This window comes from Muntiacus reevesi, chromosome 5 (genome assembly GCF_963930625.1).
Source record: "Muntiacus reevesi chromosome 5, mMunRee1.1, whole genome shotgun sequence".
Classification (NCBI taxonomy): Eukaryota; Metazoa; Chordata; class Mammalia; order Artiodactyla; family Cervidae; genus Muntiacus; species Muntiacus reevesi.
In genome coordinates, this window is record NC_089253.1 from 35,237,517 (window position 1) to 35,264,820 (window position 27,304).

General features: G+C 54.7%; 1 protein-coding gene across 1 annotated transcript; it reads right to left on the reverse strand.

The window, feature by feature from the left end:
* Nucleotides 1–7,838: 7,838 nt before the first annotated feature.
* ADAMTS8 (ADAM metallopeptidase with thrombospondin type 1 motif 8) lies at nucleotides 7,839–25,667 on the reverse strand. The gene is made up of 9 exons (XM_065937060.1): nucleotides 24,945–25,667; nucleotides 18,416–18,655; nucleotides 17,498–17,633; nucleotides 16,848–17,015; nucleotides 14,886–15,187; nucleotides 12,802–12,985; nucleotides 10,487–10,659; nucleotides 10,196–10,371; nucleotides 7,839–8,437 (listed from the first exon to the last, which is right to left on the reverse strand). Exons 1-9 carry the CDS (start codon nucleotides 25,665–25,667, stop codon nucleotides 7,873–7,875), a joined length of 2,667 nt encoding a protein of 888 aa, XP_065793132.1. The 3' UTR covers nucleotides 7,839–7,872.
* Between the last annotated feature and the right edge of the window lie 1,637 nt (nucleotides 25,668–27,304).

The following is a 27,304-nucleotide window of genomic DNA, read 5'->3' on the forward strand; positions in this document are numbered from 1 at the left end:
CTGTCCGACTCTTTGTGACCTCATAGACTGCAGCATGCCAGGCTCCCCTGTCCTTCACTATCTCCCGGAATTTGCTCAAATTCATGTCCACTGAGTCAGTGATGCTATCTAACCATCTCATCTTCTGCTGTCCCCTTCTCCTTTTGCCTTTAATCTTTCCCAGCATCAGGGTCTTTTCCAATGAGTTGGTTGTTTGCATCAGGTGACCGAAGTACTGGAGCTTCAGCCTCAGCATCAGTCCTTCCAATGAATAGTCAGAGTTGATTTCCTTTAGGATTGACTGGTTTGATCTCCTTGTAGCCCAAGGGATTCTCAAGAGTCTTATTCAACACCACAGTTCAAAAGCATCAGTTCTTAGGTGCTCAGCCTTTTTATGGTCCAACTCTCACATCCATACATGACTATTGGAAAAACCACAGCTTTGACTAAATGGACTTATGTTGGCAAACTAATGTCTCTGTATTTTAATATACTGTTTTGATTTGTCATAGCTTTCCTTCCAAGGAAAACTATGAATAACATGAGAATCAGATGGGAGGGGTGGGATGCATGGTGGATGCTGACCTAGGTTTGGGGTCCTGAGCAGCAGGCAGATTAGAAGGATGTAGTTCATGTGTGAGCCGGTGCACAGGATGGTGAGGAGTGGGAGGGGAACAGAAGACAGGTAACAGGCACAGTAGCTGGGAGAGGGTGAGTTTGAGGCACTGAGTCTGGTGGGAAGCTGTAAACACACGGACTCATGGTTCAGGAGACCGATCCAGCCTGTGCAGAAAGGAAGGGACACATCAGGCCCAGGCCGCTGTCCCTAGAGAGGCCTGTCACAAGGCTGGCCCTTGGCTGGCTTCTTGGAACTTGGCTCTCAAAGTGTCCCCATCACCAGTTAACTGATAAGGCTGGTTTTTGGTGCCTGAACTGTTTGTGCAGACCATGTGGTTTATGCTGAACACCTGTTCTTCTGGGAGTCTGGAATGTTGGTGTGTGAGGCAGAGGGCACCTTTGTGAGCAGCCCTCAGGGACAGCCCTGAGCTCTGAGTCCCTGCTGGGCTTCCCTGGGCTGACACCTCACAGGCATGTATTTGGGGAAGAGTGAGCTCTGTGTGACCCCTCATAGTGGGGGGGAGTGAGCACAGGGAAGCCTTACGGTGACTCCTCTGGACCCACCTGTATCTCTGTCCTTACGATTCAGCCACTCTCCTCCCTGTGTCTCTGTAATAAGTCTCAGCTGTAAACACAACTTGCACTGAGTGTTCTGCATTCTAGTGAATCTCTGATGATGAGGTGACCTTGAGGACCCCTGACACAGTCTCAGGATTTGAATTTGGGAATGATCTGCATGTTGGAAAAAACCATGAGCATGGGAGTGTGTGAGATGCCCCAGGAAGCATGAGTAGGGCCCTGAGGGTCTCCACAAGTTAGGAGTGACTGGGGGACAGGAACCACAAAGGAGGTGAGGACTCAAGTGGCCGGAGAGAGGAACGTCTGCGGGACTGAGCAAGGTCATTGTCAGCCTTGCGAGCAGTCCTGTGGGAGGCTGTGGGGAGAGTGACTTTGTAGCGGATTAGGAGAGTGGAAGGAACAGAGGGATGTGGGGAGATGTAAACACATTGTAAGATGGAAATGACTCGATCATTTGTTTTATTTATTAAGTGCGCTGCACGACAGGCAGCAGACGCCAGTGATGCAGTGAACCCAGAGTGTGGTCCTGGCCTCACAGGGTCTGTGGTCCAGCTTAGTGTCTGAAAAGCAAAGTACAGGAGGCTGTGGCGTGTTGCACCTAACCTGAGGGCTTCTTTGACTAAGTGACCTTGAATCTGGGAATTTATGAATAAGTAGGGCATTGTTGAAGTTGGGGGAGTAGAAAAAGGGAGCAAGGTCGTTTTGGGAAGAGGGAAGAATAGATGTGGGCTGAGGACCTGAGAATGGAGAGGGCTGTGGTGTCTGCAAGGAACCGATTCTACCTGGAGAAAATAGCTCAGTGTGTAACAGAAACAGGAAAAGAGGATGGTTCTAAATGACTGAGTAGAGCTATGGGTCAGACCTTAAGACTGGTGGCAAGATACTGTGCTTTCTCGTATGATGACTTTCATTCTCTTGTGGGCAGGGTTGTTTTTTTTTTTTTAATCCCATCCCTTTTCTGAGATCTAGAACATCTGGGGACTAGAAAAATAGACAGATCTTTGGTAACATAACTCCAGATGGAGTAGAAGGACACATTCTTCCAGCATCACAGTGCCCCAGAGATGGGTAAGCGTGGGGAGGCTGCTGTCATTGTTGTCCTTGATTGTGTCCCCATGAGGGCTTGTCTAGCTTCCCCTCATCTACCCTGAGATCTGAAGATCCAGGTTCATGCAGCAGTGACAGCAGACAGTGTGGACTAACTGATAAATCATGTCAGGGAGCAAGCACAAGGAAAGGCAGGACTCTGGATGGGTGGTAGAAGAGAGAGGGGCAGGCAAGGATGATGGGGTGGGGAGTCCTGGAAGCCTATGTGCTATGCCTGGAGGACCTGGGAGATTAATTTAATAAGGTTCCAAGTACCCCCTCTACTATGGACTTGAGAGTTACTGGAATATGCTTCTTGGTTCTAAAATAAGATAAAATCAGGGTGTTCCTCTAGCTCCGGGTCTGTAGCCTGATTGGTCAACAGCGAGACTGTCTCCTTTCTCCTCAAATCATGGGCGATGTCGGGTTGAGTTCTGCTGAGTTGGGAGAGGTGAGGTCTTCCACTCATGGTGGGATCATGAACTCATCAGAAGAGTAAAGAAAGTGGAAGGTAATTTTGTATAGGATCAGCGATAGAACTAATGAGGAAGGCCTGGTTGGGTGGCTGGTCAGAGCTTCCACTGGACATGCTAACTTCGTGGTGGCCCCTTGACTTCAGTGGCATGGACCCTGGTTGTCAGAGTCAACACCATGATGGTAAGCCTGGGGCAGAGGGTGCAGTGTTCTCTGTGGGCTCTGCTGTGGAGTCCCAGTCAGTCAGTGGGGCAAGGAAGATGGGAATGTTGGCAAGATGGATTCCATGTGCACAGGGAAAGAAGCAGAGATGGAGGAGAAATAAAGATGGGGATGTGGTTGTTGGGGGTGATCAAGGATCTGGGGTCCCTAGAATAAGTATCAAGGGAGCATGAAAGGTCTGGAAGGATTGGAAGTTGTGTTTGGTGGACACAATATTTAAATTTATGACTTAAAAAATAGATCTATGACTTTAGAGGTGAAGTTGAGTTATAAGCAAGTTCAGGATGTGGCCTTGGGAGGTCCAGACCTCCAGACCCTTGGGAGGGTCATCACCAGACCCTCTCTTTGATCTACCATTCACAATGGTTTTCTCCTTCCTTTCAGCCTTGGATGCATGTCCTTTCTCAGCTATCCTTTCCCCACTTTCTGGTCCAATAAGAGGAACTCATAACATCTTTCTTTACTTCTGGAGAAAATTCTTTCACCTGTGTCTGATTCATTTGTGTTACTAGAAACTTAAGCTCTCCATGGTCCAAAAACCCTTTCAACTATTTTTTATTCCCTTTCTTAGAAACAGGAAGCTGTGCTTGGCTGAGGACACACTCTTCCAGTGTGCTGGGACTCACAGAATGTTTGGAATGAGGAACAGTGAGGGCTGGGGAAGACTCCTCTTCCCTCTCCTTTCCTGGGGGCATCTGTGCGTCTGCCAGGGATGGGCTGGGCAGCTGGTGGAGATGGAAAGCCAGCCAGAACTTTCCTGTCTTTTGTTGCTGAGCCCCAGGCCTGAGGGAACATATGTCCTAAAGAGACAGGTGCATTTGAGGGCTTTTCTCCCAGCTTTAGCATCTCAGTTCAGGATCCACTGGGTATTAGGTCTCATCTTTTCTTCCCAGTACTTGAGCAGGGTTTAGTTTTGGGTTGTGGGTTGGTTGACACTCAGTTTTCAGCTGGGAAGGCCCACTACCTTCCCAGTGGGATATCAGAGAGGTCTCCCTCTGAAGAAGCAGGCACTGAACTGTCACAGGGTGCACCTGTTTTATAAGCCTGGCCTGGCTGTGGGGAAATGCTGACCTTGAAAGCAGACAGGTGCCTGAGAGGGGCTCCTGAGGTGCCCTCCAGGCAGGGGCACAGCCCAACCGCCCTGCTTGCTCAGCGCTGTCAACCTCTCATTCCCCTTGCGCCTTATGTTGATTTGTTTGGAACTGTTTCTTATGTAAGGTTGATCTGACCACAGTATGTCTCCACGGATCAATGAGATTGAACCAGCAAAAACATCAACTTAGGTTTATACCCTCGTTTCTTCTCACATTCTATGGGCAGTTTTCTTGAAGCTACAGGCTCAGCCAGAGGACCTGGATGGGGTGGGGAAACGTGCCGTGCTAGTAGAGACCTTTCTCAGAAAGACATGCTGTCCTGCAGTCACAGCCCCCACAGGTCGGCCAACCCTGGTTTGCATTTCTACAGGGCAGGGTGGTACTGCCTATGCCCTCCCCTCCTTCCTCCCAGGACACACGGGCAGCCTGCTCAGGGCCTTGGGGTGGCTGAGGATCCAGTCTCCTGGTGGAGTTAGGGGTGGAAGATACTGCTGTGGATACAGGTCTCTCCACTCTGCACTGGGAGAGGGTGGAGGAGGACAGGTGTCGGGGTGTGGATGCATTCTTGCCTAGAACTCTGTCTTCACAGCCTTCATTATGCTCACCGTGTCTTGTCTTTAACTTTGACTGAGTATTAAATAATTTAGCTTCAACTCACCCAAGAGGCAAAAGGCAGTGATGCAGCTGTGTCAGGAGAAATCTCAAATTCCAAGGATAGCACTGCACCTGATTCTCTTTGGTAAATTCCACATTGTATTCACTCTTGTAATCAAACCGGTCCTAATTCCCAAATAGTCAAGGGGAGGCGACTGCTTCCTGAGGGGTTTGGGGATCTGAGGCAGAGCCCACACAGCAGATATCGCTGGGGCTCCGGACCCCCTTTCCTTGAGACCCGAGGAGACTCGGACATGGGGTTCTTGGGACGTATGCAGAGGCACCAGCTTACTTTGCAGATCTGAGAACACAACTGTGACAAAGTCACTCAGTTTTCTTGGACCACATAGAGGTCACACGACAAAGCATAAGACAGCATACTCTGAAGGACTTTCCTATTGTTCCTGTCATTTTTTTCTTTTTGGTGGAGGGAAGGCATGATAAAAATGAAGAGGGCCCCAGAGGAAAGCAAGAAGAACAGATGTTTGGATGCTAAGGGGGAGGTCTTCAGTAAAAGGGCATACTTGGTTAAGAAGCCCCCAAATGCAGGACATAACGCCTGGCGGACGCCTTCAGAGAGCACCCCGTGCAGCGGGAAGGCGAGCCCCTTGCCCTGGGAGAGAGCGGTGCTTTACTGAGCTGGGCGGGGACAGTGACATAGCATACTTCTGTGAAGTCACACACCCTCTGGCCAGCTACAGGGCAATGAAGGGGAGAGAAGAACCCCAACAAGGACTCACTCATCTCGAGGATGGAAGTTCGGAAATAAACTTTGAGGCTAAAGGACCACCTTGGCAATATTTCTGCCAGGAGCTCAGAGGGCCCACAGGAATGACCACGTTACCTGCCAAGTCAGGGCCTCAGGGAGTTTCAGGGGAGGCACTGGTGCCACTTCGGTGAAGAATCCCTGCTGAGGGTGCAAGCTGTCAGGAGGAAAGTCAGCCTTCCTTCCTCTGGGCAAGAAGGGTGGTCGTGGTGGGCTGGGGGAGCAACAGCCTGTCTCTCCCTGCAGATCTGTTTTCGGAGTCCCTGAGCTGCAGCTGCTGAGTTTCCAGACACAAACAAGCCTGTCTTCTGTGAGCCTTGCTGAGCCCACACAGCAAGGAGGAGCCAAGCGGGATATTATTCTGCTCTGCGCACCAGCAGCTCTTCTGCCAGCTGAGTGCCAGGCAGACTCTGTGTGCGGCAATGGTGCAGCCTGTACGGAAGGCACAGCTGGGCATGCGTGGGCAGTTACTGGGGACACGCTTGGCCTTGATTATTTGGGGGAGAAGGAGAACGGAAAGAGACAAAGAATTGCAGAAATACAGAGTCTATCTCAACAAAGCTGGTGCGCAACAAGGACAAATATGGCACTTCTGGTCATCATCAACATGCCTGTGTGTGTTTGTTTATGCTGAGGCAAGCCTTGCCTCCCGCTCACCAAGGACATGGCAGTCAGGGAAAAGTGGTCAGTGGTGTCCACAGCCACCACGTGGAGTTTGCACCACATCAAGACAGCCCTCAGAAGGCTGGGTTTGGGCTGAAATCCCATTTGCCTGCCTCCCACAACCAAGTCCTCCCAGGGGCACCTTTCCTCTCACACAGGCTCTGTGCAGCATCCTCTCTGCTGAGTCCACTTTTCATTAGAAGGGGTCTTAGGAGAATGCTAAAGGGAAGGACCAGGGGCCAAAGGGGGCAGAAAAGGGAAGATCCTCGTTCAGAGTTTCCCATCTTCATTAGAGTCTCCTCTTGGTGTCGTCTGTTCCTTTCCATCCTCTTTGCCCAGGGACTAAGCCCATTGCACACCAGACCACATGGGAAATGAGCTGGGCGCTTGCTCAGAGCCAGGCAGAGATGAGCGGACCTGGAGTAAGGTGGGATCGGGGGTTCTCGGGCAGGTTTCAGGTGCTGGTGGGGAGGTCATTCTGTGTGACAGCACTGATGGGGACAGCTGCCGTTTGTGTAGTCAAAAGAGTTGTGGGCTGGGGCTGAACTCGATGTGGAGTGGAGCTGAGGTCACTGGGATGATGGTCCTTAGAAACAGGTGCGGCATTCCTCAGATGCTAAGAGAATCTTGTTTCTCCGGCTGGTTGGTATGTAAATATGAGGATGAGGACGCACGCAGAGTGGAATGGGAGAGGATTTCCCAAGAATTAGCAACCTGAAGGCATTGCCAAACCTTTGTTACCCCAGAGTTGGAAGTTTCCACTAGAGCAGGGCTTCTCAAAGCAGGGTCCCCAAACTAGCAGCCTCCACATCATCTGGGAACTTGTTAGAAAAGCAGATTTGCAGTCCCTGACCCACTGACTCAGAAACCCTTGGGGTTGGGCCCTGCCGTCTGTGTTTCAAGCAGGCCTTTAATGACCCTAATGCCCACTGAAGTTGGGGAACCTCCAGTTTGGAGTATGCAGATACAGCCTTGCCTCAACTGGCTGGACTCGGCAGATAAGAGCACTCAGAGGGAGGTCTCAGAGATTCAGGCAAGGTGCCAGCTTCCATGGAGTGTGCTCAAGGTGAGCTGACCTAGTTTCAGCCTCTGTCCTGGGGCTCAGGGTCCCCTGCCCTTCCAGAGAAGTACAGAGCCAGATCAGACCACTGCATTAGCACAAGAGCACACTTTAGTTCAGAGACACATTTGCATAAATACTTGAAGTGGATCCACCCCTACAGGTGGGAGCCTGAGAACACGGGGCTTTTCATAGTTCTGGGCTTGCAGCCCTTCAGCCGATGGGTTTAATACTGAAGATAGTCCCGGTCATCTCTGAAGACACCTCAGGGCGCATATACAGGGCTTGCCGTGATGCTCACCATCACCCCAACTCCCCGTCTCTCTGTGACTAATATTTTCCTCACTGAGGTAGATTATTTATCAAGGGAACCAAGTAGAAAACAGTTTTTTCATTTAACTTTGCTTCCCCCTTTCGAACAGGCTGAACGAATCTTCTGTTTGTGTCCCTCTTACCTTATGCCCTCTACTTGGACCAAGGAGGGTCCACCCCACAGCATCTGTGGTCTCTCTCCACTCTCCTCTCCTCCCCTTGTAGATTCACACCCAGATGGAGGGCCATGGCGGTGTAAGACCTGGGTAGGCTGGCAATACCACCTCTAGATGTGGGGTCACCATAGTGCGACCTTGCTTACACCCCATACCCCGAGTCCATGAGCAGAAGTCACCTGCTCTGGATCACGAGAAGCAAGGCAGGCTTCTGCAGAGCTTGGTATCCTCAGGCTTCAGAGCCTCGTCACAGGCAGCAGAGGTCTGGCCGCTGGGGTCACGGCACTGCACTGTCCGCCGCTGCCAGCCAGCCCCACAGCTGTGAGAGCATTCAGACCAGTCCCCTAGCACCCACTGCGTGTTGAGCAGGGCCTGAATGACATTGGTGGTTGTCCTCTCTCTGCTGCTCTGTTTGCTGGAGTTCACATCGTCAGGGACAAAGAAGGTATATTTGACCTTGAGGGGATCCCCATGGACCTTCAGGAGCTGTAAGGTCAGTGGCTCGGGCAGGGACTGGAAGCTCTGCAGCCGCTCCAGGGAGGTGAAGGCACCGCTGTACCTGAGGACAGTCCCGTTCAGCAGGATGTACTGTTCTGTGGGAAAGATGGCGTTGTTTCCATTGAGCAGGTACTCCCCATCTGTGGTCTTCAAGGCCAGGTAGTTGCCATCGTTCTGAACTCCTGGCGGACTCCGCTGTTTCACATCAATGTTTGTGGAGCCAGCTGGGAAGGTGACGATGTCATTGTAGCCATAACTGTGACAGGAACAGAAAGATACCCTTAGGACCTGTGGCTCCCCAGCCAGGCACTCAGGAGGTCAGAGTGGAGTGATTGGAGGTGGGCAGACAAAAATTTGCACTATCAAACCAGGAAATAGTTGCATAAAGTTGCCAGTAAATTAGCTGGTGAGGCCAGCAAGAATGCTCTGTACATTGGGATTTTTGCTTTGTCCAGCAGCTCTATTGTAAATGTTTGGAGATGAGATCTTGATGATAGCACAGAGGGGAAGGCAGCCCAAAGGGAAGTGAAAGCTGGGCTGTTGCTGCTCGAGTCCACGTGGAATACTCTGCTCCCCATGCCCGTTCCAGGATCCGACCAGATGGATGCCTCACTCCCCTCCCAGAGTCCGTCTGTTCCTGGAGATGTGACTGTGTGGCTGAGGGCAGGGAGCAGGGTGATACTCTGTGCCCAGGGGCCTTCTCCTGGGCGTGCCAGCACCAGGAGCTGGGTCGTCTGGGGGGACAGCGTGCTCTGGGGCAAATGTCTCCCCTTTCCTGTGGGCCTTGGGCTTTCTGTGGGATGGAGAACCCTGAATCTTATTCTTCTTTGCGGGTAGAACGTATTTGGTCTCACAGGCTAGGAGGGAGGTGAGGAGGACTGAGGAGGGCGGTCACTCTGTTATCTGCTGTTCTTTCCTCATGCCCACTGGGAAGCTTGAGAGGACGCTGGCCCCTGCTCTAAGGCCTGAGTGAGCACTGTGGGGACTCCCCCTTTGACTGCCCCACACCCCATGGTTCTCTTTTCTATATCATTGAGTTTAAATTTGAACAGACTCACGAGTTGTATTTGAAAGCAGATTCTGTTCTTTGATTCTGATGAGATGAGGTAGCGTGAAGGAGTTGGGTAGGGGTGCAATGTGGCCATGGACCCTGCCCTTCTTCTCTAGGAAGTGTGTGCAGGGCAGGAAAAAACCCCTAGGAAAGGAGAAAACTGGGCTCTCCTTGGACGTCGTTACCTGCCATGGTGACCTCAGATGATCACGTTATCTCTTCATGCCTCAGTTTTCTCATCTATAAACAGGGAATGACCATCCTAGCCCTGACAGACTCATATTAGGAATCAATCAGAAGTGAAAGCACTTAAATATAGGAGGGCTTCCCTTATGGCTCAGTTGGTAAAGAATCTTCTTGCAATGCAGGAGATCTGGGTTCAGTCCCTGGGTTGTGAAGATCCCCTGGAGAAGGGAAAGGCTACCCACTCCAGTATTCTGGCCAAGAGAATTCCATGGACTGTATGGTCCATGGGGTCGCAAAGAGTCGGACCAGACTGAGCACTTCACTTCACTTCACATGAACTTATGGATTTAAGGTGTGAGAAAGGATCCGGGGCTTTCAGATTCAGGAAGCTCCAAGACTGCCAAGGTCCCCCAAGAACCCCCTTCCTGAAGATCCACCTGCAGAAAGGGCAGGGCCCGCCGGGTACAGGTGAAACGTCCTTCCCACAGCAGGCCTGGAGTAGCTGCTTCTGTCAGGGATCCTGGTTACTCAGCGCATATCTGCTGCCGACTGACTCAGAGATGATGCAGCCCTGTGCACGTGGCCTCCAGTGGTCCCTCTGCTGATCAGACTGCGCCACGTGCTCTCCCACCTTCTGACCCCTCACAACCACTCTGAGGACACCGAGTTCATGCAGACACTGCAGCTAGCACTCCCGGGTATGCAGGGGCTGCCACTGTCTATCTCTAAAGCCCGGTCCACTCCCGCAGCTAGGGACAGGACTCCTGGGAGACCCACCTGGAGGGACTGAAGGAGCCAGACACCTTCCTGCATGAGTCGCCTTTGCCCCCACACACCCCACACTTGTCCAGCTTCTTAGGTGAGTCCAACACGTGATCACAGCCAGCCTTGACACACTGGCCACGGACACAGATGGCCAGAGTATCGGGTCCACATAGGGTGCCGTCGATCACCTGCAGAAAGGAAGCAGGGTCTGAAGGGACCTGAGCATAGATGCAGCCCGCATGTGGTCCGGGCCAGGAGGCCTTCCTCCCCACCCGTGCATCTGAGTTCCAGAAGGTTCCTCACCTTGTCCTCAAATATTCTGAACTCGCTCCGCCCCCTGGCTAGGCAGAACAGTTTGCAGCGGTCCCGGGGGGACACCCCCGCATACTTGGGGACCCACTGCAGTAGGTTTCCCTCCACGTCTGTGTAATTGTAGGCATTGAACTTCTCACACTGCTGCTCCCTGAAGCTTTTCCCTAAAACAAGGATGAGAGGTCACGGAGTCACCATGCTGAACTGAAGCAGGGAGGACCCTGAGGGGGAGATGCCTAGATTCTGGACAACCTTCTTCCTCCTGGACTTGACCTGGCCCCAGGATGCCGGTCACCTCAGCCCGCCCTTCCTCAGTGCTGACCTCGGTGCTCACTCTTGAGGCAGGAAAGGAGCAGCCAGCCCTGGGGGGGTTTTCTGGGAAAGACAGCATTTCTATTGGGGAGGGTCTTAATTCTGCTTTACCGATTAGATTTCTCTCGTGGCTCAGTTGGTATAAAGAATCCGCCTGCAGTGCAGGAGACCTGGGCTCGATTCCTGAATTGAGAAGACCCCTTGGAGAGGGAAATGGCAACCCACTCAAGTATTCTTGCCTGGAAAATCCCATGGACAGAGGAGCCTGGCGGGCTATAGTCCATGGGGTTGCAGGAGTTGGACACAACTTAGCGACTAAACCACCACCAACACCAAACCTAGGTGAGCATAGGGATAGCTCAGTAGGCCTGGGAAGCAGAGAATGACACATGGAGGTATATTTTGGACCCTCTGCTGATCATGATTCTTGACACTGGATGTTTAGACAAAGGCCCCCTCTGCCCCTAATTCTGATCTTGCCTCTGCACTCTACTTGCTGTAATTCTGGGTGTCCTTGGGGGAGTCCACTTGGAGACACTGCGATTACCTCCAGCTCAGTGAGGCCCGACTCCGTGTGGTTCCTCCATCACCTGGTTGACTCTTCACTGGGTGATGTTACCACCTTCCTGCCTGAGACTGGAACCCTGGTATCTTCTCGACATTTGAGCACCTACATCTGCTATTTCCAACATGTCACTAAGTCCTGTTCTCTGTTCAGGATGAGCTGAGGTTTTGCATGCTCCTTCCCACACTCCACAACTCAGTCCACTGCTCACAAGCCAAGGCTGGGGGTTTCCTGTGAGACTTGGTGCCCAGTCTCCCACCCATCCTGCTGCTTCTAAGACAGGAAGACCTGGGTGTTTCCTTCTCGCAGTCCTGAAGTTAGCACTGCTCTTACTGCTGAGGTTCCCCACCCAGCTGGACACCTTCATGGTCTGTGGAGCTTCAAACCCCGGGTGGCCAGGCCCCCTCCTGAGAGGGTGTCAGGACAGCTGAGGCTCACACGAGGTGCTAGACACCCACTGACAGAGATGGCTGGTACCAGTGCACCTGAAATCCTGGTCTCAGCTCCTGTCTGTGTCTCCTTCGTGCCTCGTATTCATTCCCCTCTCCTGTCCTCTCTCGTTTCCCCAGGAGCCCTTCACTAGCGTGCCAGGAGGATGCCCACAATCCCAGGCAGAGGCTCTAGAGCCTCTTGCCATTACAGCTCCTCCTCGTCTTGCAAAACTACAAAGCCTCCAGACTCCCTCGCTATTTGCCCTCCCTGGGCTGGGCTTCTGTGCTTGGAGGAACTTCTCTAAGCTCCCTAAAAGTGTGTGTCATCTGCTGCCTGCCACACTCCCTGGAACAGCGACGGGGAGGTGGAGGGGGTGGTGGGGCAAAGATCTGCAGGGGCTCCCTCTGATGTCTCTGCACCTGTCACTGCTCTGAGTTAAGGAGTTAAGGCTTGTGCTTTCTTGTGGGCACTGGGGGATGTGCCTGGGAGGCAGACATGAGGCCACTTCCCAGGAAGGTTCCTGCAGGCAGATGCCATGGCCCCAAGGGGAGATGGGCAACCTTCTCAGAAGTGTGTCCTAGGATCAGATTCAGAAACCTTCCCTCTGCCCTGGGCTGAACATCGGTTGGAATGACCCTGGAGGTGGCTCCAACAATTGCTTTGGACAATGCCTCCATTGTTCTGCACACAGACCAGGATTTAGACTCCTCCAGGAGGAGTATTACTGTCCTCTCGCCTTCTGCAGAGCCCTTCCCCGGCCCCAGTGCATAAGCAGGTTGGGAGTTAGGTCCTCTATGTCCATGTCTCCAAAAACCAGGGCTGTTTCTCTCTGATTTTGCCAGGCTCTCCCTGCACAGTGAGGGGCGCTGCAGGCTGCCCCGAAGTGTGGTACCTCGAGAGCCCGTTTCTGTCTGCACCCTGGAAAGCCCTGAACCCGGAAGACCGCCCTCCTCCAGGGATGTGCTGCAGGCGCCGCAGCAGCCGCTCTGGCCATTACCGTCCGGGGGGCACTCCTCGGTGTGGCACGACTGGTACTTGGCTCTCTGACCCAGGCAGTACTTCCCTCCGTTCTGAGGCTCGGGGTTGGTGCACTCGCGATATGAAAACTGTACTCCTCCTCCGCAGGTCCGTGAACATGCACCCCAGGGTCCCCACGGGGCCCAGCCTCCATCCACCACAGCCTGCAACACATAAGGCCGCGCTGAGTAGGGGGAAGGGAGAGGGCCTGGGCTCTTTGTAGGACCTTCTCTCCTACCTGTGCTTATACTGGTGGGTGGAGTTCGGTAACTGCCCAATTCGTTTTCCCAGTGACCACAGTCTGTGCTGGCCTGGCCCTCGGCTGCCCCCCAAGCACCCAGGGGTCTAGAACAGTGCCTCGCCCTTTATTAGGTGCTCAGTAGGAGCTGCTGAATGAAACAATTTTATGGGAATAAGGCTGAAGAAAATACAGTGGTTTCCCATGGGGGCTGAGACTCCCGCAGTGTTTGGAGACACTGTGGTTGTCACAGCTGGGCCGGGTGTACGCTGTTGGCCTCCAGCGAGTGGGGGGCAGGCAGCTGCTCAGCCTATGCAGCCAGGGTGCACACAGTCCGGACACCACCAGTGCTGAGGCTGAGCAGCGCTGACCTAAAGGAAGGCTCTCTGGGAGGTGAGGCTGCTACTCTACTAGCCACCAGGTCCAGGAGTGAGTAGGACATGCTGGGAACAAACAGAGTCACATCCAACTTTACAACTGACCCTGAGGTCAGGCAGTCGTGATGGATGGATACACAGAGTTTTAAAAATGAAAATAATTTTTTAAAGGTTACAAGAATCATACGTGATCCTATAAAAAATGAAAAATAGGAAAGATGTGAGAGAAAGTAATGCTTAAAAATATACCACTACCTAGATGAAGCCACTGACATGATTTTCATCAATATCCCTTTGTACCTTTGCTCTGACTATCGTCATGAAGGTGCTGTGTTTTTATTTTACAGACATGATTCTGTCAATATATGCAGTATTTCCGATCTGTCTTTTCCCCTTAAAAATACATTAGAAGCACTAGCCTGGGATCACTTTCTGGCTAACTTTTCCTGTGTGGAGCTTGGCTGCACTGCTGGGGAAGGTGGGAGGGGACCCCCTTCCCATCTCTCCCCTCAGGACTGTGTGAAGCCCACACTACCGGACGGGGTTGGGAAAAGCCACGTGTTGGGCAGGGGCTAGGAGGGGGCTTAGAATGAATCCATGATGCCCATCCTGGCCCAAGCTTAGAAGGAACGTGTGGATTACCTGGCCACACAGGCCCCTGGGCCTCAGTGCACAGGATGTGCCCTGAGGACAGCCTTCTGGAGGGTGCGAGCGCAGGCCACCCTGGTGATTCAGAGCTGGGCCAGACCCAGGCTGGGACCCATCAGATATTATTTCAGAGATGGCTCAGTGACTCCAGTTAGAGAAAGGTGATTAGCCTCACAGTCTGGAAGTACTAAGAGCAGGGCAAAGGAGCCTGTCAATTAAAACCCCTTCTCAACATTGCCTTGCCTTTCCTGCAGGTTCACTCTGCCAAGTTTTCTCTGAGGCTCAGAGGTGGTTCCCCTTCCTTCTTCCCTCCTCCTGGAACAAGGGGTCCCCACACTTCCTCCCACTGTCCTGACCCCTAGCTATGAATTCATCTCAGACATGGGTAGGGCATGAATACTTTCCCCTCCTTCTTGATGGGATGTCCCTCTTTGCTGTCACTCACTCTATTTATAATAGAATTCATAATGGCTTCTGTTTATTGAGTGCCCACGACAGTCTTGTGCAGAAGTGTCCACACCTAGCACCAATCCTCCAAGTCAAAGTCCACCGCTGTCCCAAAGGCAAGCTCCCCAAACGCCCAAGCCCTGATAGCATCGTCCATTTGCTCTGAGTACACCCTTGAAGGGCTCCTCGTGTTTGAATAAATACGCTTTGCTTTGTGTGTCAAAGGATGTGTGGTTCTACTCATAGTTGCATCTGGCCCCAAGTCTCCTGGTTCCTAGCTCTCAAGTGTGGCTTCCTCCATGGAAACAGCCCTCCCCCTTTCCCTCTCCCTGACACCCAGTGGTCATCCCTCACCTCGGGCTTTTCCACTTCCTCCTCAGGCAGGCAGCTGCCCTCCCAGCAGAGGTGCCCGGGCCCGCAGGGTGTCCCGTCGGCCCAGGGCAGGCTGGCATTCCTTGTGTGGCAAAGGGGGTCGGGACCATCAATGTGGCACCAGAGCTGCGCGCAGGTGTTCTGCTCAGAGGAGTTGGGGCAGTGGCGGAAGCCCAGCCCAAAGATCTGCTTGCACTGTTGGTCCAGGTCATAGAGGGCCCTGCGGCCAGGGAGGTCTGTGGGCAGGGCCATGGCCCAGGAGGGGGCATCCAGAAGGCAGTCCCCTGAGGAATGGAGGAAGCAGAGAAACAGGAATAAGGGCCAGGGGTTCCCTCCTCGCACATGACACTCAAGGTCTCCTTGACCTCAGTCCACAAACTGTCAACACTCCATCATCTAGAGAAATTCCTCCCAAGTTTTGACTATCAGTAGCACGTTTAGGATTGAATTCTTTGTCATCCAGAACATCTTATTTGTATTCAGTGGTTACCTAGGAAAGGCCAGCTAATTGTAACACTAATCTTAAGTCACAGTATAATTGGGGATGTAAATGGACTCTTAAATCCAGGCCCAGAGAATTAAAGCCAAAGTACTGATGTTTGAACAATCTATTATTTTTGCATCAAGAATCAATTGTGTCTTCACTTCTTTACTGCACAAGCCAGGCTGCCTGCACCAGGCACCTTGCCCCACTCCTTGCTCTCATGGGGCATTCCTGCCTCTCTGCTGTTTTCACACTACCCTGTGATGTATGGCTCCAGCCGGAGACTCCATTCTCTGCTCTGTATGACAAACAGTCTTCCATTCCCTCAAGGTCTGTGGGAACCCACCTTTTCCAACAGACCTTCTCAGACCACTTTTATCTGCTCTGCAGATAATCTCATTGGTGCTAGAAGCTGGGCTGAGGAACAGCAGGCTAGAGGAGTGTTAGAGCACTCAGCCCTGGAGGGCAGTGAGGACACAGCTGCCCAGTGTCTCCCATCCCGAGATGCTAGCAATGCAGGTGCCCACCGCTGGCCAGGGAGAAGCAGGGACCTACCATACCCACGGTCCAGGAATGCAGGGGCTTGATGCTGGCCAGGGAGAAGCAGGGACCTACCATACCCACAGTCCAGGAATGCGGGTGCCCACCGCTGGCCAGGGAGAAGCGGGGACCTACCATACCCACGGTCCAGGAATGCAGGGGCTTGATGCTGGCCAGGGAGAAGCAGGGACCTACCATACCCACAGTCCAGGAATGCGGGTGCCCACCGCTGGCCAGGGAGAAGCAGGGACCTACCGTACCCACAGTCCAGGAATGCGGGTGCCCACCGCTGGCCAGGGAGAAGTGGGGACCTACCATACCCACGGTCCAGGAATGCGGGGGCCTGATGCTGGCCAGGGAGAAGCAGGGACCTACCATACCCACAGTCCAGGAATGCGGGTGCCCACCGCTGGCCAGGGAGAAGCGGGGACCTACCATACCCACGGTCTAGGAATGCGGGGGCCCGCCGCTGGCCAGGGAGAAGCAGGGACCTACCGTACCCACAGTCCAGCAATGCGGGTGCCCACCACTGGCCAGGGAGAAGTAGGGGACCTACCATACCCATGGTCCAGGAATGTGGGTGCCCGTTGCTGGCCAGGGAGAAGCAGGGACCTACCATACTCATGGTCCAGGAATGCGGGTACCCGCCGCTGGCCAGCGAGAAGCTGGGGACCTACCATACCCACGGTCCAGGAATGAGGGTGCCCGTTGCTGGCCAGGGAGAAGCCGGGACCTACTGTACCCACGGTCCAGGAATGCGGGTGCCTGCCACTGGCCAGGGAGAAGCAGGGGACCTACCATACCCACAGCCTAGGAATGCGGGTGCCCGCCACTGGCCAGGGAGAAGCGGGGGACCTACCATACCCACGGTCCAGGAATGCGGGTGCCCGCCGCTGGCCAGGGAGAAGTGGGAGACCTACCGTACCCACGGTCCAGGAACTCTCTGAGGAACGAGGCACTGCAGGGGGACCAGGGCCGTGTTTTGTTCAGCTGAACGTAGAGCGGCGCCATCATGTGGTGCTTGTCCAGGGGCCCGAACAGCCGAGTACAAAGCTTGGAGTCGTCGTGGGGCATGCCAAGGACGTGCCCTGGGGAGGACGAGACCCCTAGTCCACCTGCCACCTCTACTGCTGTCAACTGTCCATCCATGGGGTACAGTGCTCTGAAGACCTAAGCAGTGCCAGCTCATCCAGGAACCCCACCTGCTTCTTCCTCAAGGACAGTTCTCAGCCCACTTTCCCAGGGGAACCGGAAGCACTCGGGTCCCTCTCTTTTCTGCTGGGGCCTTTGCTGATTCACATTCCCCTTAATCGTTTGCTCACTTTCTCACACTGTCATTGCAGTTGACCTTCTGAATCCTGACTGCCTAGCCACGACACCCCCTCACGGCTCTATCTGAGCACTGTGCCCCCTGAGGCTGGCCCTTCACTCAGGGTCGGGACGGAGAGCATGAGGGCAGTTACTCTGTGACAACCAGGAGGCATGGCACAGTCCTGGGGCTGCACCACTGGCCTCTGGAAGGCGGGTCCCCCCGCCCAGCAGTCGTGTCCTCTGGAGGTGGGAGTCTCACCGAGCTCGTGGGCCAGAGTGTAGGCCGCCTGCAGGCCCTGGTCCTGGATCACAGAGCAGCTCTTGCTGGGTTCACAGATGGTGCCAACGTTGGCCACTCCCAGGGTGTCACACCTGCCCTCCTGCCCGCAAAGGTTCTGCTCAGGAGAAAGTGAGGGGTGAGGACAGAAAGAGGACGGGAACTGCATGTTCCTGCACCTCCTGAGATGAGGGACATGTTTTCAGCCAAATCTCTATTTCTTCACAAAGGACATTTGTCATCTAGATCAGCAAGACATCAGGCTGTGGGCCTGGGAAGTCTGTCCTGGGAGGCAGGATAGCCTGATGAGTGATGAGGCTATGGACCCCCGCATAGGGAGACTGGTGGGCCCTGACCCCTGGACCTTGGATTCCCCAGCTGTGAAGTGGGGCTAAACATGCAGCATTGGCCTCAGGGTTGTCTTGAGGCCTGTGGGGCGGGGAGCAGGGCCTCCACCCATGATGACTCTGGCTAGGCTTTAGGAAACCACCTACTTAAACCTCACTAGGAAGGTGGAAAGGCCTCCTGATTTGGAGACATTGGAGGAAGGCCCTGGTTACCTGCCCTGGGTTTAACCCTGCACCTGCAGCTGCACCTCTGAACTTTGTTCCAACTCCACATGTCTCTCAGGGCAGTTTGAGCCCTTTTCATCTTGTCATGACCTCAGCAGACAGTTGGTCGCAAACTCCTGGACAAGAGCCCTTATGCATTCCTCTGCTTCCCTTGAAATACCTCATACTTGTCCTCGTGACCTCCTCCTCCTCCCCCTCCCCCTCATCCAATTCAAGGCTCTCTGTCCAGCTAGGGCCAGCAGGGAGCCAGTCGCCACATTTGAGCCACACCCCCCCTTGACCAGCACTGTGCCCGCCCCTTTCCCCACAGAGTCTGGAGGCCTTCAACCTCTCTGGTGAGCAGGACGGCTGTGTCGAAGTGTTCGGGGTGCCGGTCTCTGGGCTGGTTGGCGTCCCGCTGCCAGGTGCAGAAGTCGCGCAGTATCAGCCCGCTGTTGTCTGACACCTCGGGGCCCAGCTTCTCATCCCCCATGATCACCAACTTTATCATCACCAGGTTGATGGAGTTACCGATGCTGGGGTGCTTGTAGATGCGGGCGGCCATGGACATCAGCATCAGGATGTGGTTCTGGGGGAAGCAGGGGTGGAGAGGGAGGGGTCAACCTCCCAGCAATGCCCACCCCTGCTGTCACCTGAGTTGTGCACTCCTCACTGCAGGGCACTGGGGTATAGCCTCTTTGGGTAGGCTCCTAAAACCCCCCAAGGTCTGGCATTATTCCCCTTCCTTGTACTTATTAGAAATTCATGGCTGAGTAAGTGGCCTGAGGTCCAGAGCTAGTGTGTCAGCTAGCCCGTGAACCCTGAAGGCCTGGCTCCAAAGCTTGTGTGTTTAACATCCTGCCCAGCCACACATGGCCATGGACATCTAAATCCATTAAAATTCAATCCAATTAAAATCACTGTCCCTCTGCCACACCAGGCACATTTCAAGAGCACCAATAGCCACATATGACTCATGGTTGCTGCAGAACATTTCCATTGTCACAGAAAGTTCTTCAACTGGACTGCACGTGTTATCTACCTTAACCTGGACACCCACCGTCTCCCTGCCAGTCACCTGTCCCCTCATGCTCTCAGCCCAGAAGTACTTGTCTGAGCACTCAAGGTTAGAGTCCATGAAGAATTGTCCTCAGTCTGCTGGGGTAACCCCTACTCTTCAGGAAGGAAACTTTGCTGTAATGGTCACTCCTAACAAGAGCTCCTCTGCACACTGGACATGCGTCACCTCAGGAAATGCTCACAATGATCTGGGCAGTAGGGATGGTTATCCTCATTTCTCCAACAAGGAAGTGGAGGTTCTCACAAGTCAAATATCATGTCTACAGCCACCCAGCTCTTAAAGCTGGAGTGTAGCACAGGCATGTCTGCCTCTGAGGTCTACACTCTTCTCATTAAGCTTCCCAGGGCCTGGCCTCCTGGCTTCTGCCTGGACAGCCCAGGGGGTTTATTCTCCTCAGCTTGAGGCAGGAGAGAGCCAGATGAGCGGGTGAGACCCAGGCTCTCAGGCTCACACTGCTTCTGGTCCCACCAAGGTCAGAGGAAGAATGGACGTCGGTGCTTGGCCTCTGCCCAACCCTGGGCTGCCAACAGCTCCCAAGACCTCTGGGGAGGCCAGATCAGGTCACCCTCCTGCCTCCGGGACCTCCAGAAGGGCGTCGTCTAGGATGATTTTACAGAACAGGAAACCACGGGGATGGTCCTCCACCAGCAGTGTGGCCAGTCCTGCTCCCTGCCCCTCAGGACTCCACACTCCTGTAGCCTCTTTTTCTTCCCTCCTGTGATCTGGAAGGTGGGACTGGAAGGAAGGAACCGAAGGTGAAAGGTTACAGAGGGACATTCTGGGGCTGAGGCCGTGTGTGGGAGTTCCAGATGAATCACATTATTTGTGAATGGGATCTGTCTGTTCATCTCACCGGCAACCAGCCAGATATTTGGTAAGCCCTATAAGCGGGTCGGCAGGTCACTTAGTGTGTCAGGCATTCCAGCTACGTTTAGGCTGATGCAAACATCTTATCAGCAAAGCTGAAACTTGGCACCCGCTCCCGGAGTCAGATTCCTGAGAGAAACAAGTAACCACCTCATTAGGCAGCTGGGGGTGAGGGCTGAGGAGTGGCAGCCTGTCAGGCTCCCTCCAGTTACCCGCTGCTTCCAGGGTGCCCCCCCCACCCCCGACGAGGACCAGCGGCCGACTCCTGGAACAACCTGCAACAACCTGCAACCCTCCTCACAAGAGAACACCCTTCAAGTTCCAACATCACAATCTCAAAACTAGGGAGATGACATTTGATAAAGAAGGCATGTAGGTGAGAAATGCCGGCTGCCCCACAGCAGTCCCTAAAGGCTTGGAATAAGGAACCAGTCTAAGGTTTAAGAAGGCTCTGGTTCCCAAGCTGCTCTGTCAGACTAGCAGAAACTATCGACCCCTGGTGTGAACTGAAGGTACATGAGCACACGGGATGTACGGCCTGGGGCTCGTGGATTCTCCTCCTTGGGGTTCAGGGAGCTCATAGCATCCTCTCCAATCATGCAAGTGGCAGGCTGAGCCTGCTTGAGAGCAGTTTTCCTTTTAGGCAGTGGGTTTTATGGGAGGACAATGAAGGTTCCCCTGGATGCTCTCTTCTAAGATAATTCCCATCGCAAGAGGGCTGCCAGGCCTGTATGGTCCAAAGTGTCTGTTAAAGTCTGCAGTCCTGGTCTGGCCCACCTACCATTTCTCTAATCTAACTGAGATTTTGGGGATGAGAAGTTCCTCTGAGGACTGGTGGCTCAGATGCCTGTGCATCTAACTGACCCTGGGGGCAGGGAGCCAGGCTTGGGCAGGCAGGCAGCCATGAGACTGTGAACCCCACTTCTGGGCCTATCTCCTGGTCCAGGGGGCAGGTCTGACTTCCAGTCCCACAGAGGGCAGGCCCAAAAGCACCATCCAAGGCAACTCTGGTGTTAGATGTGCTTTGTTGAGCATCTGCTATGTGTCAGGCCTCGGGTCAGATGCCTTTTGTATTTTACTGTCTCCTCCAGACACTGCCAGATCCTTGGTATAACAGTGCCTGTCAGGCTGGTGAAGAAATTGAGGTTCAGAAAAAAGGATAACTTACTCAAGTCATGCTTGTCTATTTTCCGTCAAAGTCTATGCTCTTCTTCATGGCACTGACTGCCACCCACCTCTGCTGTTGCAAGGACAACTGCAGCACAGTGAAAACAAAGTATGCAAGCAAGACCGCGTGCCCTTGACATTGTCTCTGTCCTACCTGCCTTCCCAGTGGGACAGGAGGAGAGTTACGTGGTGACTCAAGGACCGTTGAAGACTAGGGCCTTTTTAAACTGGGAAGTACTTTATATGGTCGATCATTCTGATGGCAACAGACTGAAGGAATGAAGACTTGGTCTTTTCCAGTGGGGGTTCATACTTCACGGGCATATAACATGCCCGTAGAGACTCAGACATGTGTCTGGCCACTCTGGTGATAGGGCTGGTGGGAGACATTTTCCCAGAGGGCAGTGGAACGGGAACGAAGTGACGTAGCCCTCCCTGAAGCCACTGGCTAGTAGCTTGACACTGGGATGCCTCTGGTCTTCTTTGGGGACCTCCCTGCTCAGCAGCACCTTGAGAAGCTCAGCAGCTGGTGGTCTGGCTAGACAATTTTCCAGACTGAGCGCGGGGCGCTGCTCCCCACTCTCACCCCTTCCTCGTGTAGTTTCATCCGGGAACAGTCAGCAGCGGCTGGGTGCACACAGAGTTAAGGTCTCTTCTGAGGTGGTCCCCCCTCTCAGAAAGCCCCCTTTGTCTGAGCTCCTCAAGTGTACAGAGTCTGGAAAACTTCCTTGTCACTTCGCGGTGAAACCAGTCCTGTGCATGGTTAATTCTTTCTCTGGCCATGAAGGCAGTTTCTTCTCAGGACTGGGCCTCCCATGGTGGCTGGACCTGTTTGGGCTGCTGGGCTCAGTGACCCATTCCCGCAGCATGGACGATGTCAGGGAGGCAGAGCCAGAGTCACAGACCCTCCTGTGCTGAGCAGGCGGCAGGGCCCAGTGCACCAGCACGGCCGTCGGGTGAGGAGACCTGGAGGAGGTCACAGGTCCTCTGTAACCTTCGCTCTCTGCCCCCTCACAGGTGTTTGCAATGTGTGGTCCCTGTAAACCGCTCCGCAGATTGAATGTCCTCAGCGTGTGGCTTCCCCACGAGGTGCTGAACTTTCCAGAAGGCTCACTAGGAAGCAGCCTCAGCAATGCTTAGACTAGACTCCATTACCAAGTCCAGGTGCGTCTCTTCACGGGGGAGGGGGAAGCATCTCTTTATCCTCATTACATACCCTGGTGGCTGGGACACCCCAAAGCACCTCCATCTGTGTGAACGAGGTCTCCAGGGGACTCCTTGAAGAGTTACTTGCAGAGAAGTAGGTTATATTTGAGGCGGTGTGTCTGGGCAGGCCAGGTCCTAGGGAACCTGGCCTTGACATTCACTTGTGCCTTGGCTGAGCTTATGGGCCAGTCCAGGGGATTGAGCTGAGAAGTTCAGGTCTATCCTGTGGCATCTCCATAGTGGGTGAACAGTCAGAGCAGAGGGGCCAGGGGTCAGTCATAGAAACAGCTGTGCCTCGGCCTCAGCCCCACCTGGGGCAGTGACAAGGGCATGCAGGCAGAGACAGGAAGGGAGAGGTGTCAGGGCTGGCCCCAAAGGTAGAGGGAGCCCCACCCACCCAGGGAAGGACCTCAGCTTTCAAGGTGCCTGACGGCTCTTCTGGGGTGTTCTTCTGACCCAGGGGGGTACTGGGCTGCTGCAGCAGTCCCGCCTGTGAATGTCCAGAAACCTGTGTGTGTGGAGGGGACCACATGGGACACGCATATGCTGGGTCATCCAGCCAAGAGTCCTGTGAGGGTACAAGTGGCCCTGGCTGCAAAGAGGAAGTCAGCTGCCTGGTGTGGCAGCCCTGGGGGCAGAACCCAGCCCTGCCCTTGCCTCAGCGGCCTGGGAACCCTGGTGCCTGGCAGCCCGCGTGTCTGCTTTCAGGAGGCTCTGACCTCTGGAGCTGCCAAGTACATGCTGGAGGCAAATACACAGCATCATAAGTGTGTGGGCGCTGAGCTGAGCTAAGATGGTAGGGAAATATCAGGGAGGACATTTTGACTCTGAAGACCAAAAAGCAATGACTTTTCCCGCTGCGTCTCCCTATTCTTGTGGGCTTTCCTACTCCTGGTTGTCAGGCAGCTGTCAGAAAGGAATTGTGTGTGGGAGGCTCAGCATCGCACTCTGGGTTTGAGGTGGACGGACTTGGCCAGGGTCCCTGATAGCCAGGTATGGCTGTCCTCAACCTGAGATGGGAGAAGCCCCACCTGCCACCCTCTGGAGGACATGCTGGGGCAGGAGTCAGAGGAGGGGGCTGGCACCTTCCCCTGCTCTCCTGGAAGGCCGGGAAGCAGATACTTGGTCAGTGCAGACCCACAGTCCTCGGGCAGAACTGGGCTGCGGGGTCAAAGCTGTCATCCCAAGCTCTGGGAGGAGCGAATACACAGACTGCCGACACTGCCAACACTGCCAATACACAGATGGGTTTGAACCACCCTGGCAGCATGCAGGGGAGCAGCCACGTGGACCTTTCACCTCCAGTTCTTCCCACCTTTGCACCTAGAATGCATTTCCCAGTGACTGACGGACTGAGAAAGCTGGGGCAAGAAATAGAAGGGCCCACCATGCCTCATGTAGACTGTTGTGCACAGGTGGTGCCAAAGCCCTCGAGGCAGGCATCAGCGGGGCACGGGCTGAGGCTAGAAGAGGATGATGGCCAAGACTGCCATCACCAAAATGGCAGCAACTGAGCGGCAGCTGCGGCCAGGGTGCCCGTTTCAGGAATCGGTGCCTTCTGGGGAGGTCAGTCCTCCACGGGGCACATCTCTGGTTCTGCGCTCCCAGGATAAGAGAATGTGTGGCCTCGCCTGGAGCCTTCTGCTTCACCTGGTCCTTGGAGGAGGTGCTGGGGTGTAGGGTGACACACACACCTCCTGCTGAGTCTGCAGCATCAGGAAATCTAGTTGGAATCGGCCTGGCTGCAGGAGGTGTCCCCTGGACTCAGTGCCCTGCCCCAGCTCAGTAGAGAGCTGTGTCTGGGCGGAGGGCCGCTCAGGTGGGCCGAGAATAGTTCTGGCTCCACCAGGAACACTCACCACAGGAGGTCAGATCCCCATCATCTTCTCCTTCCCTCTCCCCTGAAGCTTCAGGTTCCTGGGCTGAGTCCCCAGGCAGAAATTCTGTTCCCCTCCCTTCTCGTGCTGACTCCGGTGCTGCCAAGTTCTGCCAGGGCTAAGCGCCAGGTTGGCAAGGTATCTGTGCCCCTGATCAGAACCAGCTGGGTGCACAGAAGTTGGGCAGCCCCTTTCCAGCCTCAACTCCCTGCAAACAATGTCTTTTACTTAAGTCAGCCTCAGTTCTGCAGGCAAAGGACACCTTTGCATCCCAGCGGCCTTTCCTTGGGAGCCCCTCAGGTCTGGAGACAGTAGGGGGCTGAGAAATGGGGCCTGGGGTACATGCTCTTCCCAAATGCTCACTTATCCTCTCTGCTGGGCGAGGCAGGTGTCTGGGGTGGGGGCGCTTTAAAACCCAATTTCAGTTCAGCATCTGTGGGATGGGGGTGGACATGGAGAAGGGGGCCCAGGGCCTCCCCTCCAATCAGAAGGGAGGTAGTGGCAGGAGCAGGTGGTCTCCTGGGTGTCAGAGGTCATGAAAAGAGTTACTTCCTGTTCTCAGAAAGGAGAGGACCCTATTTGGGGTGAGGAGCTGGAAGGATTTTCTCAGAGGGACAGGAAAGGGAACAATTTGGAGACTCTGGGAGGTGATCAGGGTACCCCTGCACAGCAAGTCTTACCTCTAGATCCTCTCCGTAGAAAGCAGCCATGGATGCATCGGCCACCAGCAGCATTTCCACAAAGCGGTCCTCCGACACAAACCGTTTGGTCCTGCTCTTGGCCCCCAGGGTTGGTGGTGGCTCGCTGGAACTTTCTTCCTCCTCTTCTTGGCCCTCTTCGTCCTCCTCCGCTGTGCCGGCTCTTCTCTCTTGCCTCTCACCCTCTCCCTTCTGCGCCTCCCTCTCAGACGCTCTCGACAGGGGCTGGGCTGCAGTGGCGGGGTGCACGTGCCCCCAGCGCTGCAGGAGGTGTGGCTGATGCAGGGAGTGCCCAGCGCCTTGGGGCTTGATGGTGAACTCCTGGCCTTCCAACAGGAAGGTGCCGCTCAGCCCGCGGCAGAGGCTGACGGCCGCCAGCGACTCGGGGTCCCGGTTCACCGTGCCCGAGAAGATGCAGCCGCGCAGCTCCCTCTCGCGCCCGGCCGCCCCGCCGGAGCCCCCGAGGCGCGCGATCTTGAACTCCGGCGCCAGGAAGCTGTCATCGGGCTCCAGGCGCAGCTCCAAGTCGCGGCCGAAGGCGGACAGGTGGAGCGCGACCTCCCCGGCGATGCTCTGCAACCGCTTGGGCACCACAAGCGCGGAGGCCGGCCCCCTGCCTCCGGGCCGGGCCGGGGCGCCGCGGGTGAGCGGCGGCAGCAGCAGCAGCAGCAGAAGCGGCGGCCACCGGGGGGCGGCGCGGGGCATGGGGGCTGCGGCGGCGGCGCGGAAGGCGCAGGAAGGGGGCCCGGCGCGGGCAGGTGCGGGCGGCCCGGCCGCTGTCCTCGCGGGTAGGCGCTCGGCGGCTGGCCGGGCGTGTGTCCGGTGGGCGTCTAGCGGCGGCGGTCCCCAGGCAGCCTCTCAGGCTCGCGCCCGCCCGGCCAGTGGAGCTGCAGCAGCTGGCGCCCTGGCCGCGTGCGCGCCCTTCACGCCCGCCTCCTCCACACCCCGGGAAGCACCGAGTGGGCTGCCGAGCTCTTCGTATTTATACTTCCTTCCCGGCTTTGACATAAGAGGTTTATTTTTGATCTCTCACTATTCCCGTTTCCCCTCCCCTGGGATCAGAGAGAGAAACTGAAAAGAGAGAGCAAGAGAGGAGAGAAAAAAATTCTGGATGAAATGTAAAACCAATCAGGAGTCAGCGAGACTGGCTCCCCCGCCCCTCCTCCTGTAGGAGTCAAAGCCAGCTCTTTCCCCCTCGTTTTCCGTGGTGCCACGTTAATTCCTCCAGCTCTGGACGTGCCCTTCAGTCCATGATCTTGGGGAGGGCCCAGTCGCTTCCTCCTCTCTGGTCGGGTGCCCAGGACACACCCCCAGGGGACGCTTGCACAGGTCCCTACAACAGTGTAACTTGGGGATCCGACTGCAAAAACGAGGTTCCCAGAGAGGGTTCTAGAGCTTTTCATTGTAAAGCAAAGGAGAGGGGTGAGAAAGATCATATTAAACTCAAGCTCCCTGCTAAATATCACGTTTTTCACCCCAAACTGGGGATCAGTGCAAACAATACCACCTGGTTGACACAACTAAGGACTCTTACTGCCTGGTCAGAGGCTGGGGAAGGGAGCAGAACTCAGCAAAGGGGTAAGTTACCAGAAGGGAGGGGGCAGTAAGCGCTTGCAGCTTCGTCTTTGGCCCTGAAAAGTCAGTCGGAATAGTGCTCAGCTGCCTTAGCACCTCAGGATGGGTGGCACCCCTCCCCCCACTGCTTGTGGCTGTGGGTTCCAATGTGGATGCGAGTGGATTATGCTGTCCTGCAACATCACCTCCCTGGGGTGAGAGGGGCTGTAACCTGGAGAAGGGAATAGTCCACAGACCTCTTTGAAGAACACAAAATGCAGCACTTGATGATGCCCCAGTCCTAATGGCCAAGGTCTGAGCTCGCCTGAGGGTCCTGTTCTCTAAGGATGGGCTCCTAGGTGTCCTTGAGGGAGATTCCTAAAGGTCAGGACGTTGAAGTCCTTTGCCCGATCCCCTGCCCCAGCTGCCTGATTCTCCGCCTGGGTTATGGTGCCTGCAGTTAGTGTGCAGTTGATGGTGACTTCACTTCAGTCCTCCCACTCCATCACCATCTATGGAGGATCCACGTGAATGTGACCTCTCAGGGCTTCTTACTCTCAAAGAGGAGGCCCCCACAGACACAGACGTTCCTTAGTGATCATGGAATACCAGGGCAAGTCCTGGCAAATCCTCTCCAAGGGTCCCTGCTCCTTGCTTCTGAGAAACACAGAAAGCTGAGCTTTCTATCCTAGCATGCCGCCTAATCTTTCCTGGGTAATTTACAAGATAGGAATAACTCAGTGTGGGAAAACACACTTCTGGAGGCAGGGGAATGGAAAGAATGGCCT